Below are 19,549 nucleotides of genomic sequence, written 5' to 3'. Positions count from 1 at the left end.
TTGCTATATTATTTGTTGGAATGGGGTTCAGAGGTTTTGATTTACAGTGGTTCTCAATACTAGGTGCATATTTAAATCACCAGGAGCTTTAAAAAGTAAAACTTACATGCTTGGGCTCCACCCTCAAGGCTCCACCCCCTCTCACAGAAACGCTTAACAGGGCTTATAAAGAATATAGATGTCATTCAAAGCTTACTAAATCTGAATTTCATATATTTTACTTTCTTTCTCACATTTGTTTTTTAAAACCTCTTCAGGAGCTTTTGCAGCTGGGATTGAGGACTTCATTTACAGGTTGTGTTTTCATATTTTGCTGAAGAAAGTTTAAATCAGTAATATGCCTATCTGTTGGTAAATATGAAAGTAGTCACTCAGGCACCTTTAGGGTCATTTTTATAAATTTAAAATTTTATAAGTTTAACACATGGAATTTAAGTGTGGCATTTTAGGGGTAATAAATACTACACTTAAAAAACCTAAGGCAACAAAAAAGTGATCTTGCATGCTGTCAGATAAAGGGATAGGTGGGGACTTGGCCCTGTGCTCTGAGAGTTTGAATCCCTGCAGACCTCTGGGTAATTTTACCTGGACTACCTTTTTTTTCCTGTGGAAACTCTGCCCCAGGCTAGTTTCTGGGGTGGCTAAGAGTGATTGTTGGAATTGGTGGAGAAGGGAATGTTCGGTAACTAAACAAGTAATGATAAGATTCTCACTACAATTCTCACACTGTCACTAAATCTGGAAGGAAAACAACCACCTGCCACATGGCATGTAGCAAATAAACCTGAGATCCATGTATTACGTTAGGTATTATTGGTCAGCGATGAGCCAGTCATGACCTTCACCCTTACTGGGATATAGTTCAGAGGAGAGAGATTAAACAAGGAAATAAGCTAATAAATGTATGCTGAGTGCCCTGAAGGAAAAATTAGTGTAGCATGGGAAGACTAACAGGTGGTCCAGGAGGAATGATGACTAAAGATTAGAAAGAGCCAGCCCTGCAGATAGCTGGGGAAAGGAATGAGGTGGGAGCGGTGTTGGCTGAGAACAGTACTGCAGAGGCCCTGAGGCAAGACTGAAGTTGCTGTGTGGGGAACTGAGACCAGGCCCCTCTGTCAGGAACAGGGCGGGGGGCGGGGGAGACACAGTGTATGTCACAGTCTTTGCTGTCTGAGCCTTCTGAGGGTGAGTACCTGGGTTCATACTAAGAATCCTGGTTAATCTTAACATTTTCCCCAGTTTGTTGTTGCTGGTGGTGTTCAGTCACTAAGTCATGTCCGACTCTTTGTGACCCCATGAACTGCAGTACGCCAGGCTTCCCTATCCTTCACTATCTCCCGGAGTTTGCTCAAACTCATGCCCATTGAGTTGGTGATGCCATCCAACCATCTCACCTTTGTCACCCACTTCTCCTCCTGCCTTCAATCTTTCCCAGCATCAGGGTCTTTTCCGATGGGTCAGCTTTTCCCAGCAGGTGGCCAAAGTATTGGGGTTTCAGCTTCAGCAACAATCCTTCCAGTGAATATTCAGGGTTGATTTCCTTTAGGATTGACTGGTTGGATCTCCTTGCCGTCCAAGGGACTCTCAAGAGTCTTCTCCAGCACCACAGTTTGAAAGCATCAGTTCTTTGGTACTCAGTCTACTTTATGGTGCAACTCTCACATCCATACATGACTGCTGGAAAAACCATAGCATTGACTATATGCACCTTTGTCAGCAAAGTGATGTCTCTGCTTTTTAATATACTGTCTAGGTTTGTCATAGCTTTTCTTCCAAGGAGCAAGCGTCTTTTAATTTTGTGGCTGCAGTCACCATCTGCAGTGATTTTGGAGTCCCCCAGAATGAAATCTGTCACTGTTTCCACTTTTCCCCCCCATCTATTTGCCATGAAGTGATGGGACCAGATGCCATGAACTTTGTTTTTTGAATGTTGACTTTTAAGCCAGCTCTTTCACTCTCCTCTTTCACCTTCATCAAGAGGCTCTTTAGTTCCTCTTTGCTCTTTGCCATTACAGTGGTGAAAGTGAAAGTCACGCAGTCGTGCCCGACTCTTTGCGACCCTGTGACTGTCCATGGAATTCTCCAGGCCAGAATACTGGAGTGGGTAGCCTTTCCCTTCTCCAGGGGATCTTCCCAACCCAGGGATTGAACCCAGGTCTGCCGCATTGCAGGTGGATTCTTTACCAGCTGAGCCACAAGGGAAGCACCGTTAATGTGGTACCATCTGCATATCTGAGGTTGTTGATGATTCTCCCGGCAATCATGATTCCAGCTTGGTCTTCATCCAGCCTGCATTTCACATGATATACTCTGCATTTAAGTTAAATAAGCAGGGTGACAATATGCAGTCTTGACATCTTCTTTTCCCAATTTGGAACCAGTCTGTTGTTCCATCTCTGGTTCTAACTATTGCTTTTTGACCTGTATACAGGTTTCTCAGGTGGTATGGTATTCCCATCTCTTTAAGAATTTTCTGCAGTTTGTTGTGATCCACATAGTCAAAGGCTTTAGTGTAGTCAATGAAGCAGAAGTAGATGTTTTTCTGGAACTCTCTTGCTTTTTCAATGATCCAATGGATGTTGGCAATTTGATCTCTGGTTCTTGTGCTTTTTCTAAATCCAGCTTATACATATGGAAGTTCTAGGTTCACATATTGTTGAAGCCTGGCCTGGAGGATTTTGAGCATTACTTTGCTAGCATGTGAAATGAGCACAATTGTGAGGTAGTTTGAACATTCTTTGATGTTGCCTTTCTTTGGGATTGGAATAAAAACTGACCTTTTCCAGTCCTGTGGTCACTGCTGAGTTTTCCAGATTTAGATTTATTGGATCTAGTCCCTTGAATCTATTCATCACTTCCATTGGATAATCATAAGGGATTTGGTTTAGGTCATGCCTGAATGGTCAGTGGTTTTCCCTACTTTGTTCAATTAGAGGTTGAATTTTGTAATAAGGAGCTGATGATCTGACCCACAGTCAGCTCCAGGTCTTGTGTTTGCTGACTATATAGTGCTTCTCCATGTTTGGCTACAAGGAATATAATCAATCTGATTTTGGTATTGACTATCTGGTGACGTCCATGTGTAGAGTCATCTCCTGTGTTGTTGGAAGAGGGTGTTCGTTATGACCATTTCATTCTCTTGACAAAACTCTGTTAGCCTATTCCCTGCTTCATTTTGTATCCAAGGCCAAACTTTCCTGTTAACTCCAGATATCTCTTGATTTCCTACTTTTGCATTCCAGTCTCCTGTGATGAAAAGGACGTCGTTTTTTGGTGTTTGTTCTAGGAAGCTTTGTAGGTCTTCATAGAATCATTCAACTTCATCTTCTTCGTCTTTATTGGTTGGGTCATAGACTTGGATTATTGTGATGTTCAATAGTTTGCCTTGGGAAATGAACCAAGATCATTCTGACATTTTCAGATTGCACCCAAGTACTGCATTTCAGACCCTTTTGTTGACTTTGAGGGCTACTCCATTGCTTCTAAGGGATTCTTGCCCACGGTAGTAGATATAATGGTCATCTGTATTAAATTTGCCCGTTCCCTTCCATTTTACCTTGACTGATGAACCTAACAGTCCACGTTCCTATGCAATATTGTTCTTTACAGCATTGGACTTTACTTTCACCACCAGACACATCCACAACTGGGCATCATTCTGCCTTGCCTCAGCCTCTTCATTCTTTCTGAAGCTATTTCTCTGTTCTTCCCCAGTAGCATATTGGACACCTACTGACCTGGGGGGCTCATCTTTCAGTGTCCTATCTTTTTGCCTTTTCATTAATGTTAATGGGATTCTCAAGGCAAGAATACTGACGTGGTTTGCCATTACCTTCTCCAGTGGACCACTTCTTATCAGGCCATGACTAGCAGGGACCTGCCCTTCAGCATTATCCATTACTTTCTGATAATCTGTGGTATGCTAGCATGAGATGTCATACTGTGTGTGATGTCCATTTCTTAATATTTTTGCTATAAGATGGCCATGCGACGAGTCGACTCACTGTAAAAGACTGATGCTGGGAAGGATTGGGGGCGGGAGGAGAAGGGGACGACAGAGAATGAGATGGCTGGATGGCATCACCGACTCGATGGACATGAGTTTGAGTGAACTCCGGGAGTTGGTGATGGACAGGGAGGCCTGGCTGTGATTCATGGGGTCGCAAAGAGTCAGACACGACTGAGCAACTGAACTGAACTGAACTGAAGGATAACCGAATCAAGATTACAAGTGTTATGTTGTATGTAGCCTGGCATAGTAATTTGAAGCCCAGCTCTGTAAATAACGTTTATGATATTTTATTCTTTCTCAGTAATTGACTTCTTAGAGACTTGTTTCTTTCTCCACTGGGGATACTGTTACTTACCTTTCTGGGTTATTTTGAGAGAGAAACACATTTCTCTCCCTCTCAACTCTCAGGTCTTTTTTCCTTCTCCCTGTTTTCCCTCACCTTCTTCCCTCCCCCATTCTAGGTGTGTCACGAATAGAAAGTGTTAATAAATGCTCAGTTTGGTTTTTTTAAGTGACCACATCACTCAGCAGTGTTAGTGCCTACCTTTTAGCTAGAGTATTTGATGTTCTTTACACAGGCAGGTCCTGTGGCCTATTGGTGTCACTATATTAAAATGCAGAAATTCTGCTTTAATGTTTTAACTATGACAGGAATTGGTAGAAAAAGAGGAATAATTAAATCTAAATAAAAAAGCTAGATGTTGTTATCAATATTTTACAGTATTGCTTTGAAGAATACATATTTTGCATTTAGCTATAAACAACTGGTGGTAAAATAGACTGAGTATATTTACTGTTACACCATTTTTGGCAAGAAACGGAGAATCCTGGTTCCTGGGACCAGTGTGTTTATTTTATGAAAAGTCCCATGATTACATGCTGAGTTCTTCTAATATTTTAAGTATTTCAGTACTTTACATTTTTCTTTTATGTATTTTATTTAATAAATAAGTTTCTTTAGTATAGTTTGACATTATCAGAATGTTTTAAATCACCTAAAATTACTTTGGTAAAATTCTTAAAATAATCTTGGATAATTTAAATTGTACCAAATGTTGATTTGACTTTCTTAAATTCAGTAAAAAATATAGTGCTACTAAATCTTGCTCTGAATGAAATGCTTTTCATGCTTTCTGAAAAGACTTTGGCTACTGATAAACACTAATTTTAAATTTTATAATCCCCTTGATTTTGAAAAAGAAAATTTTTCTATCCCTTCACCGTTGTTGTTTTGTTTTTCCCCCTACTAACAATAGCTGTGATAGGACAGGACCTTGCTGGAACCTTCAGTAAGTTGACCTTTACTTTTTTCACACTTCCCATCAGTCATCCATGCATGTCAGTAGTGGCGTCTGCATCACACTTGCTAGAATCCCGTGCCCTCAGACCCTGTGCCTATGCTGACCTTACCTACACTAGTACTTTACTGAGTGAATTGTCTTCGTCATTTCATGCTTATGCTACTGAATGCACATTTCAGCAACAGCGGACGAGGCCTTTTAAAAAAAGATTAGTATTACTGTTTTTTCGGTTTTATTTTTTAGTATGAGTTTGGTTTCCCCAGGGACTTTGTCAGGCATTTTTGGTGGCGTAAATCACTGTTATAATCTAGATATGTAACTTAAATATTTAAACTGCTTTATTTTGTGGGGCAGGATGTCAACTAGAGATGATACAGATATTAATTCTGGAGTTGGTGCTTGACAGTGTCATTAACATTTTCATTTCATTGAGTACATGTTGTAGACGTATTATTTCAGTGATTACATTTAATCAGTGTTTAGTAAGATTACAAACTAAGTCCATGGAATAATTTTCTTTAAAAGTTTGTGCAAAAAGGAGCATTTTCTTTTTAATATATGAAGTATTACAGATGTAAAATTGAGAAGTATTGTATGATCTTTACATTATAAAATACTCTGACAAGCTGTCACAAAACTTATATCTTTGAGTTCTAAAAGAGATGGGAATACCAGACCACCTGACCTGCCTCTTGAGAAACCTGTATGCAGGTCGGGAAGCAACAGTTAGAACTGGACATGGAACAACAGACTGGTTCCAAATAGGAAAAGGAGTACGTCAAGGTTGTATATTGTCACCCTGCTTATTTAACTTATATGCAGAGTACATCATGAGGAACGCTGGGCTGGAAGAAGCAAAGGCTGGAATCAAGATTGCCGGGAGAAATATCAATAACCTCAGATATGCAGATGACACCACCCTTATGGCAGAAAGTGAAGAGGAACTAAAAAGCCTCTTGATGAAAGTGAAAGAGGAGAGTGAAAAAGTTGGCTTGAAGCTCCACATTCAGAAAACTAAGATCATGACATCTGGTCCCATCACTTCATGGGAATAGATGGGGAAACAGTGGAAACAGTGTCAGACTTTATTTTTTGGGGCTCCATAATCACTGTGGATGCTGATTGCAGCCACGAAATTAAAAGACGCTTACTCCTTAGAAGGAAAGTTATGACCAACCTAGATAGTATATTAAAAAGCAGAGACATTACTTTGCCAGCCAAGGTCCATCTAGTCAAGGCTATGGTTTTTCCCGTGGTCATGTATGGATGTGAGAGTTGGACTGTGAAGAAAGCTGATCGCCGAAGAATTGATGCTTTTGAAGTGTGGTGTTGGAGAAGACTCTTGAGAGTCCCTTGGACTGCAAGGAGATCCAACCAGTCCATTCTAAAGGAGATCAGTTCTGGGTGTTCATTGGAAGGACTGATGCTAAAGCTGAAGCTCCAATACTTTGGCCACCTCACCTCATACGACGAGTTGACTCACTGGAGAAGACTCTGATGCTGGGAGGGATTGGGGGCAGGAGGAGAAGGGGACGACAGAGAATGAGATGGCTGGATGGCATCACCGACTCGATGGAGGTGAGTTTGAGTGAACTCCAGGAGTTGGTGATGGACAGGGAGGCCTGGCGTGCTGTGATTCATGGGGTCGCAAAGAGTCAGACACGACTGAATGACTGAACTGAACTGATTCTTAGAAGAGTATCAATTTGCTTCCTTTTATGAATAAAACTATCTCAGGCGAAAACAGCAATTTTTGTAACCTTTGTGGAGGGAAGAAGTCTTCAGGTCAAAACTCGATTTATCATAAATATACCTTTCTTCCTATCAACTAGTAACTGTATTAGAACAAAATTTATTTTCTAAACAAAGAATTATGTAACCAAACTGATCTTCATGAACTAGCACCTAAAGGTATTTAAAATTTTTAACCATATTAGTATTATGTGTTTGTATGGTATATTTTACAGTTGAGGAAGAAGTATTAATTCAGTGTAGCTTCCAAAAGCTTCATCTGCAATGATAGTAAGAAGGTTCAAACTATGCATGGGTTACAGTAGAAACTTTCTGATAAACACGTAAATATGTAAATCTCTCTCTTTGGCCTTTTAAGCTTTTTTCTTCAATTAAGTTAGCATTTTCTTTTTTATTTAAACCCTATAGGAAGTATCATATTAATCTGATAACTATTTTTAAGTTATTATTTTTTGGCCTTTTTGCTTTGAGGCATTATTCCACAACAAAAATTAAATTTAACTCTTTTTCCAGTTTTTTCAAGGTAAATTAAAAAGTCTGCATTTTCTTTATTTAAACCCTATAGGAAATACTATGTTAATCTGATAACTATTCTAAAATTATTTTTCATTGTCCTTCTGGCCTTGAAGCTATTCATATTACAAAACTTTAAGTTCTTTTTCCATGTTTTGAAGGTAAATTTCAGAAATTACATGCTTTTTCTTTGTTATATTTATTTCAGAATATTCTGTTCCTTCATCTCTGTGTTTAAGGTTCAGTAGGGAAGTCTACTCTACTACTATTTGTATTTTCAGTTCTTTAGTTAATACTTTTATTTAAAAATCAAGAGATTTAATGACATTTTAAAATGTATTTTCATTGTTATAACAGCAATATCCATTAGAAAATATTACCAGATTTAGCACAAAGCAAGGTCGTTTGTTTATTCCTGTTCCTATACTTTTTACTACAACTCTTCCGAAAAGAATTGATTCTAAAAATTTTCTTAATGTTTGAGGATGAACAGAGCTTTGTTTTTTTTTTAGTCAGTCTCATTTGATCTGTAAAATAAAAACTGAATAAGTTAAATTATAATTCAGAGATTGCATGCATTATTAAACAACAGTATGACATAAATAAAGGTCCCTTTTGTGGAGACCTTCAGTGGAAATGTGAGAAGCTGCCTGTGTGTTTGTAATGCTAGAGCTGAAGCTTTTCCTTTAGGTAATTAAATGTTTTATTCTACCATTTTGGTGCCAGATGAAGAATTTTCCCTATTTGTAACTTACAGCTGACCAGCCCTACGACAGAATGGAGCTCCAGCCCCCTGGGAGAGGATGCAGTGGTGTCTTTTGCTGATGTGGGATGGGTAGCTGAAGATGAAGGAGAGTGTTCAACAAGACAAAGGTTAGTTTGGGTGACTGTCTGGCCTGAGATGCAGTATACGTTATTTTAAGATGATACATTTGCAGTATTTCCTTATTTTTAAACTTAAAACTTTTTAAAAACTTGTTTTAGTTGCAGCACACGGATCTTTTACTTGTGGTATTTGAACACTTATTTGCAGCATGTGGAGTCTATTCATAGTTCCCCGTTGTTCAGTCCCTAACTCGTGTCCAGCTCTTTGTGACCCAACTCTCTGTGACAGAGCACTCCAGGCTCCTCTGTCCTTCACTGTCTCCCAGAGTTTGCTCAGATTCATGTCCACTGAGTGGTTGATGCTATCTAACCATCTCATTCTCTGCTGCTCCCTTCTCCTTTTGTCTTTAATCTTTCCCAACATCAGGGTCTTTTCCAGTGAGTCGGCTCTTCGCATCAGGGCCAAGTATTAGAGCTTCAACTTTAGCACCAGTCTTTCTAGTCTTTCTAGTCAATATTCAGGGTTGATTTCCTTTAGGATTGACTGGTTTAATCTCCTTGCTCTCCAAGGGACTCTGATGAGCACCAAAGAACTGATACTTTCGAACTGTGGTTCTGGAGAAGACTCTTGAGAGTCCCTTAGAGAGCAAGGAGATTAAACCAGTCTTATGGTCCGATTCTCGCATCCATACATGACTACTGGAAAAACCATAGCTTTGACGAAGACAGACCATTGTCCGCAAGGTGATGTCTCTGCTTTTAGTATGCTGTCTAGGTTTGTCATAACTTTCCTTCCAAGGAGCAGAAGTCTTCTGATTTCATGGCTGCAGGCACCATCCATAGTGAGTTTGGAGCCCAAGAAGATAAACTCTGTGACTTCTTCCACTTTTCCCCCTTCTATTTGCCATGAAGTGATAGAACTGGATCCCATGATCTTAGTTTTTTTAATGTTGAGTTTCAAGCCAGCTTTTTCACTCTCCTCTTTCACCCTCATCAAGAAGTTCTTTAGTTCTTCTTTACTTTCTGCCATTAAGAGTGGTATTATCTGCATTCCTTGCCCAGCAATCAAACCCAGGTCCCCTACAGTGGGAGCACAGAGTCCCAGCCACTGGACCACCAGGGAAGTCCCTGCAGTATTTCCTTTTAGTAGCCTAATATGATCTCTAGTAATTCAGTTCTCTTTTTTGTCCTTTTTTTGGGGGGAGGGTGGGGTAGTCATCTTTTCTGTTCATTTTAAGGACTCAGCTAGTATTTGTAAAGTTCTTAGAGACATATTGCTATTCTAGGTCCTTAAGAATGACAGAATCCCTTGCCCTTCAGAAGTTTGCATTCTAAAATGAAACCAGAAAGACCTTATCATAAATGTGTTTAGATAAGTAGAGTAAATATAATGGTCTTATTAGAGCAAAGGCATCACTGTGGATCATATTAGAAGATTTGTATGTATAGTCAAGATGAGTTTTGATTCAAAGGAGACAGTGTAAGAGAGAAGTGCTTTCATTGATTTAGTAGAGCCTGAATCAATTATTGACTTCTGTTCAATCTAATAAACACTTATTCAACTCTTCATCCTTATTAGGTATCAAGGATACAGAGATAAAGTAAGACACAGTTGTGGCTTTCCAGGAATACTTGGAAATATTTGCTAGAGGAGATTACAAGAGGAAATCAATAGTAGCAATACTGGAAAGACTACTAAATAAATACAGCAGGCCACTGGGGATGGGAGGTTCAGCAGGTTTTCTCAGGGAGGGGATGCCAGAGCTGAGTGCTGAGGTGCAATAGGAGCCATTCACCTGGGAAGGCTGTATTACAGGGAAAGTGAACATGATTACAAGTACTCATCAGAAGCCCACGTGGCATGTTCAGGAAACTCCAGATGACTCTGTGAGGCTAGAGAGTAGCAGAGAAGGGTAAGCTGTAGGAGATGAATATGGAAAGTAGGTTGAGGTTTAAACGCTCATATGCATTAGGGTAAGAAATTTATACTTTTTCTTGAAAGCAGTGTGGAGCCTTGGAAGAAGTTGAAGCACCATTGTAATATTACCAAATTTTTATTTTAGTTAAAATTTCCTGTAAACAGTATAAACAGTGGAGGGGAGCCAGGCGAGGAAATAGGCTAAATAAGAGATGATAAGTTTGACTAAACTAAGAAACTGACAGAACACATGAGAAAAAGGATAAAAATCAAGGGATACTTAGAAGAATTTAAAAGACTTCGAAACTTTTTAGGTATTGGGGTTGAGAAAGGAAGAGTCTAGGAAAAGTCCTAGGTTTCTGAATAGGATAGTATGAGAATGGGGTAACAATTAATAAGAATATAAGAAAACAGATTTCTTTTTGGTGGACAGGAATAGGAGGTAGTCCAGTGTGGACTACACTGTGCTTGAGTGTCCTGTGGGACACTTGCTCTGGAGGTTGTTTATGTAGTTAGATATTGGTAAGGACATGTGGATGGAATGGCTGATACCCAGAATATTCAAGGAGCATATATAAGACAAGAAATGGTAGCTGAATAAAGCTAGCATTTGGGAGTAAATAAGGGGAAGAGAAGAGGGGACTTTCTACCCGCCAGAGGCAGCTCAAGAGGCAGGAAAACCAACAGAGAGTGTTGTCATGGAAGGAGAGGTAGGAGAGCTTCAGGGAAGTGGAGTAAACTGCCATCAGTGTCAGATACTTAGAGGTGAGGAAACCAAAACACTAGCAAGTTTCCATTTTGTTTTGTAGTTGAAAGATGACTTTAGTAAGAGTAATTTTATTTGAGTGCTATTTGCTGAATAAAATAAGGACTAAATAATCCAATAGCAAAGAAGGAATTTGATTTGAATGATAGGTTGGAGAGGGGCCATAGCATTAGATGAACAGACCAGGTTATTGCAGGATTAGCAGGTAAAGAGCCTTTCTTTTTTAAGATGTTTATTTTTTTATAAACTTAATTTTGAGATAATTATAGATTCTTTTGGAGAAGGAATGGCAACCCACTCCAGTATTCTTGCCTAGAGAATCCCATGGACAGAGGGGCCTGGTGGGCTGCTGTCCATAGGGTCGCACAGAGTCGGGCACGACTGAAGTGACTTAGCATGCATGCATGCACTGGAGAAGGAAATGGCAACCCACTCCAGTATTCTTGCCTGGAGAATGAATCCCATGGACAGAAGAGCCTGGTGGGCTGCTGTCTATGGGGTTGCACAGTTGGGCACAACTGAAGTGACTTAGCAGCAGCAGCAGCATAGATTCTTCACATGGAGTTATAAGAAGTACAGAAGCACAGACGTTATAAGGGTACAGAAGCATTCTCCATACCCTTTAATCTCCAGTGGTAATGTCCTAGAAAACATGGTGCATTATCATAGCCAGGGTCAGACACTGCTATAGTCAAGATGCAGAATATTTCTGTATTACAAGAATCCCTCATGTTGGCCCCCTGTTACAGCCACAGTCACTTCCCTCACATCTCCAATCCCTCCTTAATTAATGGCAACCATGTACCGGTTTTCCATTTTCACAGTTTTGTCATTTCAAGATAGTTGTATAAATCAAGTCATACAATATACAGTCTTTTGGGACTGGCTTTTCTCACTAAGCATAATCTCTAGTGATGCATCCAGATTGCTATGTGTAACAGCAGTTTGTACTTTTTTTTTTAGTGCTTAATAGCATTCCTTGGTATGGAGGGACCACAGTTTGTTTAACCATGCACTGGCTGATGGACATCTGGATTGATTCCAGTTCTTGGCTTCTCTAAGTAAAGTTAATGTAAATGTGTACAGGAGTTTGAACCAGCATTATTTTTCCTTTCTCTGGGATAAATGCCCGTGAGTGGAGTGCTTCATGTGAGTCACAAGGTGGTTGCGTGTTTATTTTTTTAAGAAACTGGCAGAATCTACATTCTCACCAGCTAGTTTCTATGCTTCCTCACCATTTTATGATTTCACTCTTTTTTCCTTTTTTATTTTTTGCCATTCTAATAGGTGTATATTGTGCATCTTAGGATTTTAATTTGTATTTCCTTAATGGCTAATGATGAACATTTTCCATTTGTTTGCTCTCTTCATATGCTTTTTCATAGAACGTCTCTTCATGTCTTTTGCCCATTTTCTAATTGGGTTTTCTTTTGAGAGTTCTTTGTATATGCTAGATATGAGTCATTTTTCAGATATGTGTTTTGTAAACATTTTCTCTCAAATGTAGGGAAAGTAGCACAAGTAAAGTAGGACAAGTGAAAGCTTGTCTTTTCCTCTGTTAACAGAGTCTTTCACAGAGCAGAACTTTTAAATTTTAATTCATTCCTTTTTCCTTTTGTGGATCATACTTTTATTGTCAATATAAGAAATCTGTACCTAGTGTTAAGATCCTTCAGATTTTCTCCTGTTTTTTGTTTTTTCAAGCTTATAGTTTTATGTTTTACAGTTAAGTCTCTGATCCTTTGTCTGGTTTTGGTATCAGGGTAATAACAAGTTTCAAAAAATGAAGGTTATCTATTTTCTGAAGAGATTGTGTAGAACTGGCATTAATTCTTTAAACATTTAGAAGAGTTATCCTGTGAGCCATCTGGATCTGGAGATTTCTTTTTGGTGACATTGATTGATTTTTTTCATGGAAAGGCATTTTATTTTAAACACAGCAGTGTGTACCTGTCAATCCCAAATTCCCAGTCTATCCTTCCCTTCTACTCTTCCTCTCTGGTAACCATAAGTTCATTCTCTAAGTCTGAGAGTCTGTTTCTGTTTTTGTAAGTAAATTCATTTATATCATTTTAGATTCTGCATATAAGCTATTTCTGTGATATATGTCTTTCTCTGACTTACTTAGTCTGATAATCTCCAGGTCCATCTGAGTTTCTGCAGATGGCATTATTTCATTCTTTCTGAGTAATGTTCCATTTTATATATTTACCATATTTTCTTTATCCATTCATCTGTGGATGGACATTTAGATGTTCCATGTCTTGGCTTATTGTAAACAGTGGTGCAGTGAACACTGGGTGGATGTATCCTTTCAAACCATGTTTTTCTCCAGATATATGCCCGAAAGGGGGACTGCTGGATCATATGGTAGTTCTGGTTTTAGGTTTTAAGGAACCTTCCTACTGTTCTTTATAGTGATTATGCCAGTTTATATTCCCATGAATGTAAGAAAAGAGGGATCCCTTTTCTCCACACGTTTTCCAGCATTTATGTTTTGCGTATTTTTTGATGAGGACCATTTTGACTGGTGTGAGGTCATATTTTATTGTAGTTTGATTTGCATTTCTCTAATAATTAGTGGCATTGATCATCTTTCATGTGCTCCTTGGCTGTCTGTATGTCTTCTTTGGAGAAATGTCTTCTTAGGTCTTCTGTGCATTTTTTTATTTTTATTTTTTAATACTGAGCTGTATGAGTTGTATGTAAATTTTGGTGACTAATCCCACGTTGGTTGCATCATTTGCAAATATTTTATACCATTCTGTGGTTTGTTTTTTTCATTTTGTTTATGGTTTACTTTGTTGTGCAAATGCTTTTGAGTTTAATTTGTTTAGGTTCCATTTGTTTGTTTTTGTTTTTATTTCCATTACTCTGGGAGACAAATTGAAAAAGATACTGCTGTGATTTATGTCAAAGGGTCTTCTGCCTATCTGGTCTTAAAGTTAGGTCTTTAATCCATTTCGAGTTTATCTTTGTGTGTATCATGTTAAAGAGTGTTTAATTTCATTCTTCTACATGTGGCTGTCCAGTTTCCCAGCACCATTTACTGAAGAGACTTGTCTTTCCTCCATTTTATAGCCTTGCCTCTTTTGACGTAGATTAATTGGCCATAGGTGTAGTTGAGTTTTGGTGAGTTTTAGAATTATGAGTTCAAGTTCCTTAATAAAGTTATGTGACTATTTTATGAATTTCATATTGGAAGAGATGTAGTAGATTGTATTTTTACTTCTGAGGTCTCTAGAAATCTGTCCCCTGTTTCATTCCTGATATTAGTCATTTATGTCTTCTCTTTTTAAAATATTTGTCCATGTATTAATCTTTTCAAAGAACAAGACTTCACTTTTATTGTTTTTTTTCTTTTTTTTCAATTTTATTGATTTCTGCTCCTATTATTTTCTTCCTTCTGCTTGCTTTGAGTTTATTCTGCTTTTTTCCCCTAGGTTTTTTAGGTGAGAGTTGATATTATTGAAACTTTCTTTTTTCTAATGTAAGCATTTAGTGCTATAAACTTCTCAACACTGCTTTTATCTGCATTCCACAAGTTTTGGTACATTGTATTTATATTGTAATCCAGTTCATTGTATTTTTTTAATTTCCCTTGAGACAACCTCTTTTAACTGTTGAAGTTAGAAGTTTGTTGTTCAGTTTCCAAATGTTGGAAATTTTGCTATTTTTCAGTTACTGATTTCCTGTTTGATTCTGTTGTGATCAGAGGACACAACTGTATTCAGTTGTCCCTTGAATAACACAAGTTTGGACTGTGGGGGGCTATTTGTATACAGGTTTTTTCCGTTGTAAGTAGTATAGTCCTGTACAATCCAAGGGTGGTTGTCTACAGAATCTGAGGCACTGTGGATGCAGAGGAACTGCAGGTATGGAGGGCAGACTCTAACTTATATGATATTTTGGACTTTGGTGAGGGTTGGAGCCCCTAAATCCTCTCTTGTTCAAGGGTTAGTTGTATTTTCATCCCTTTAAAATTTGAGAATTTTTTTAATGGTCCAAGATACAGGTCATTTTGGTTTATGCTGCGTGAGTACTAGAAAAGAATGTGTATTGTTGTTAATGGAATGTCCTGTAAATGTCAAATAGATCCTGTTGGTTGATGGTATTCCTAAATTCTTCTGTATCCTTCTTGATTTTCCGTTTATTCTGACAGTTACTGTGGAGGAGGTGTTGAAGTCTCCAATGGTATTTGTGGATTTCTCCTTTCTGTTCTATCAGCTTTTGATTTTCATATTTTGGAATTTTATTGTTTGGTACATACATATTTAGGATAGCTGTGTCTTTTATTTTCTTACTCTTATATAATGTCACTCTCTGCCCCTGCTAATTTTCTTTGCTCTTAAGTCCATTTAATGTAATATAGTCACAACTGGGTTTTTTTGGTTGATGTTTGCATAATACATCTTTTTCTTTCTACTTTCATCCTGCCTTTGAAGTGAGTTTCTTATAGACTATTGTTGGGTCATATTTTTTAATTTATTCTGCTAATCTGTCTTAATTTTTGTATATAAACTATTTACATTTATGTAATTATTATTTTGGCACAGTGGTAAAGAATCCACCTGCAGTGCAGGAAACTCAAGAGACACAGGCTCAATCCCTGGGTCAGGAAGATACCGAAGGGTGGGAAATGGCAACCCACTCCAGAATTCTTGCCTGGAAAACGCCATGGACAAAGAAGCCTGGAGGGCTACAGTTCACGGGGTAGCGTGACAGAGCGACTGAGCACACATAAAATTATTATGTTAGGGCTTATAATTTCTTAAAAAACTTCTCTGCAGACACTTTGAATGACATAATATAATATTTGAAATTAATAGTTTATTTTCTCAAGAGGAAAATTTTAAATTATTATTTTTCTTTCTGTCTGATGCAGAGTTCTTTTTTTATTGCTTTGTTTCTGTTTAGAGAATTTCTTTGAGCCATTCTTTTTGGGTAGGTTCTGCTTGCAATAAATTCTTTTTATTAATTTGAGAATTATTGATTTTCCCAGTCTTGAAGGATATGCTTTTGCTGGATATAAGGTTAGAATTTCATTCAATTTTCTTTTAGTACTTGAAAAATGTGCCAGTTTCTTCAAGCCTCCATGGTTTCAGTTGAGAAAACCTCTGTCCTTCAAATAGGACCCCTTTCCTATTAGGGAAAAACTTTCTCTAGTTGCTTAAAATTTTTCTTCTTTTATTTCTGTTGGTTTAAAAAATTAACAAAATTTAAATTAAAAAAATTTGTCTCACACTTTTGAGAATACTTTCTGACAAAAGCCTTAAACAATGTCTGAGGGCATGTTCATGAAACAACCTCCTCTAAAATAAAATGGACAGTTTTATTTAACTTATAAACTGATTTTTTTCAAGAGTTCCTAATAGCATTTGGGGAGCTGGCAAACCAAACTGTATCCTAATTTAAATAAGGCATGTAAATTATCAAGACTGAGAAATAGTTCTAATTTATCTGTGTTTCAGTTCAGTTCAGTCGCTCAGTTGTGTCCGACTCTTTGCGACCCCATGAACCACAGCACGGCAGGCCTCCCTGTCCATCAGCAACTCCCGGAGCTCACTCAAACTCATGTCCATCGAGTCCGTGATGCCATCCAGCCATCTCATTCTCTGTCGTCCCCGTTTCCTCCCACCCCCAATCCCTCCCAGCATCAGACTCTTTTCCAGTGAGTCAACTCATCGCATGAGGTGGCCAAAGTATTGCAGTTTCAGCTTTAGCATCAGTCCTTCCAATGAACACCCAGGACTGATCTCCTTTAAAATGGACTGGTTGGATCTCCTTTCAGTCCAAGGGACTCTCAAGAGTCTTCTCCAGCACCACAGTTCAAAAGCATCAATTCTTTGGCGATCAGCTTTCTTCACAGTCCAACTGTAACATCCATACATGACCACGGGGAAAACCATAGTGGTGGGGAAATACTATGTAGAGATATCCTTATTCTTTTTACTAAAGTTGCACAATTCAAATTCACGTATAAAATAGATGTGCCTTACTATAAGAGCTTGTCACTTCTCTTCCCCTTCCTCAGAAAAGGAATATTAAGTCATTTACAATTCTTTTGCCATTATTACTTTTAATGGGGCTTCCCTGGTAGCTCAGCTGGTAAAGAATCTGCCTGCAACGCAGGAGACCCTGGTTCAGTTCCTGGGTCAGGAAGATCCACTGGAGAAGGGATAGGCTACCCTACCCACTCCAGTATTCTTGGGCTTCCCTGGTGGTTCAGTTGGTAAAGAATCCCCCTGCAATGTTGGAGACCTGGGTTTGATCCCTGGGTTGGGAAGATCCCTTGAAGAAGGGAACGGTTACCTATTAATAGTATTCTGGCTTGAAGAATTCCACAGACTCTACAGTCCCTGGGGTCACAAAGAGTCAGACACAACTGAGCAACTTTCACTTTTAATACTTTTTGCTGTGTTATGTGTTCATTGCTTTGTGTGGTCTTTCTCTAGTTGTACCAAGTGGGGGCTGCTTTTCATCGTGGTGCATGGGCTTCTCTCATCGCGGTGGAGTCTCTTGTTGTGGCTCTAGAGCACAGGCTCGGTAGTTGTGTGTGGGCTTCAGTAGCTGCAGCACACAGGCTTGGTAGCTGCAGCTCACAGGCTCTGGAGTGAGGGCTCAGCGGTTGTGGTGCACAGGCTTTAGTTGCCCTGCAGCATGTGGAGTCTTCCCAGACCAGGGATCAATCCTGTGTCCCCTGCTTTGGCAGGCAGATTCTTTCCCACTGCACCACCAGGGAAGTCCTGCCATTATTTTTTTGAGTACTTTTTCAGCCTTGCCTTTTTACTTCTCCCCTCCTAGGACCCCGATGATAACAGATGTTAGATCTTCTGTTGTTGCAGGTCACTGAGACTCTGCTCATGTTTTTTTCCTAGTTGGTTCATTTTTTGTTTTCCTGATTAGGTAATTTCTATTGTTCTGTCTCTAAATTCACTGTTAATTCCCTCTGTCGTTTTCTCTCTGCTTTTGATCCTATCCATTGTGGTATTAGCTCTAAAACTTTTATTTGGCTTCCCTCCCGCCCTGTTTTTATGCTGAGACTCCTTTTTTTCCTTCGTTTGTTTCGAGTGCTGGTGGATGTCCACTGAAGCATGTTTATTGTAGCCGCTTTGAAGTCGCTCAGGTGGCTCTCGCACCTCGTCGTCTCAGAGTTGGCATCTTTTCAGTTGCCTTGTCAGTTGTCTCTCTTCATTCGGTTTGTGTTCTTTCTGGTTATTGTCATGAGAAGTGATTTTATTGAAATCCAGATATTTTGAGTATCTGAGACCTTAGATCATTTAAACTTTTACTAATAGCAAGGGAAGCGTGGGTGCCACTTTGTTACTCCCAAGTGGGAGCAGAAGTCCAGGTTTCCCACTCAGCCTCCATTCACCCTGAGGGCAGTGGTCCTTATTTTCACTGGGCAGCGGTGGGTGCTCCAGCTCTTCAGGAAGCCACCTGGAACACAATCCTAGCAGATGGGAGGATGCCTCATTACTGCTGGATCAGGTGTAATTCTGGGCTCTCCAAATTGTCTCCACTACCCTACAGGGCTTCCCAGGTGGCGCTTGCAGTGAAGAACTTGCCTGCCAATGCAGGAGACTTAAGAGACACGGGTTCAATCCCCGGGTCAGGAAGATCCTCTAGAGAAGGGCATGGCAACCCACTCCAGTGTCCTTGCCTGGAGAATCCCATGGACAGAGAAGCCTGGAAGGTTACAGCTCATAGGGCTGCACAGAGTTGGACACGACTGAAGCAACTTAGCACACACCCACACATTGCTTGTTCACCTTGGAAGTAAACAGAAATGGTCCTCTGGATGATGTGCACACAAAAGGACTGTCTGATAGAGGAAATGCCTTTCACTGTACAAAAAGGCTTCCCAGGTGGCACTAGTGGTAAAGAACCTGCCTGCCAGTGCAGGAGACACAAGAGACAAGGGTTTGATCCCTGGTCGGAAAGATCCCCTGGAGAAGGGCATGGCAACCCACTCCAGTGTTCTTGCCTGGAGAATCCTATGGACAGAGGAGCCTGGCAGGCTACAGTCCATGGGGTTGCAAAGAGACTGAAGCGACTTAGTACATAGGCACCCACAGGGAGGTAGGGTAAGTCCTGACTTTCTTCGACACTACCTTGTAGGGATTCAGGCAACTCACTGCAGCCTGAAAAGGAGGGAAGTTAAGTCTTTGTGGCATGGTGGAGGTAGGGCTACAGTGTTTCCTGTGATGTTTGGCTGGAGCAGAGCCACTGTTTTATTTATAAGTTATCTATCATGGGAGGCTGCCCCTTTCTTGGTGCTTTGGCTAAAGAGCAGGCTTTTGTTGAGGCTTTTATTTTCTTCCCTGTATCTCTTGGCATTTCTGGGTTACTCGAGCACCCAGTCTGCCATATATAAGGCAAAAAGAAAACTCAGGGAACTCATTCCTATGACTTTTTTTTGGATTTCAGGTCCCACCCAGTCTGCCTTCTCTCCACCTGAG

At 39.6% G+C, this 19,549-nt stretch overlaps 1 protein-coding gene across 1 annotated transcript in view; it reads left to right on the top strand.

Annotated features, from left to right (window-relative positions):
• The window catches only part of MTFR1 (mitochondrial fission regulator 1), a 65,505-nt gene that overhangs the window by 25,550 nt on the left and 20,406 nt on the right, over positions 1-19,549 (top strand). Inside the window, exon 4 of the mRNA XM_055431863.2 lies at positions 8,336-8,451. Coding sequence (XP_055287838.2) covers positions 8,336-8,451 — 116 coding nt within the window. The remainder of the gene's footprint in view (positions 1-8,335; positions 8,452-19,549) is intronic.

The sequence above is a fragment of the Moschus berezovskii genome, chromosome 16 (assembly GCF_049115385.1).
Source record: "Moschus berezovskii isolate FMDL1 chromosome 16, NW_MosBer_1.0, whole genome shotgun sequence".
Classification (NCBI taxonomy): domain Eukaryota; kingdom Metazoa; phylum Chordata; class Mammalia; order Artiodactyla; family Moschidae; genus Moschus; species Moschus berezovskii.
Note: the sequence above shows the minus strand (reverse complement) of the source record. Positions and strands in the feature narration are given on the sequence as shown.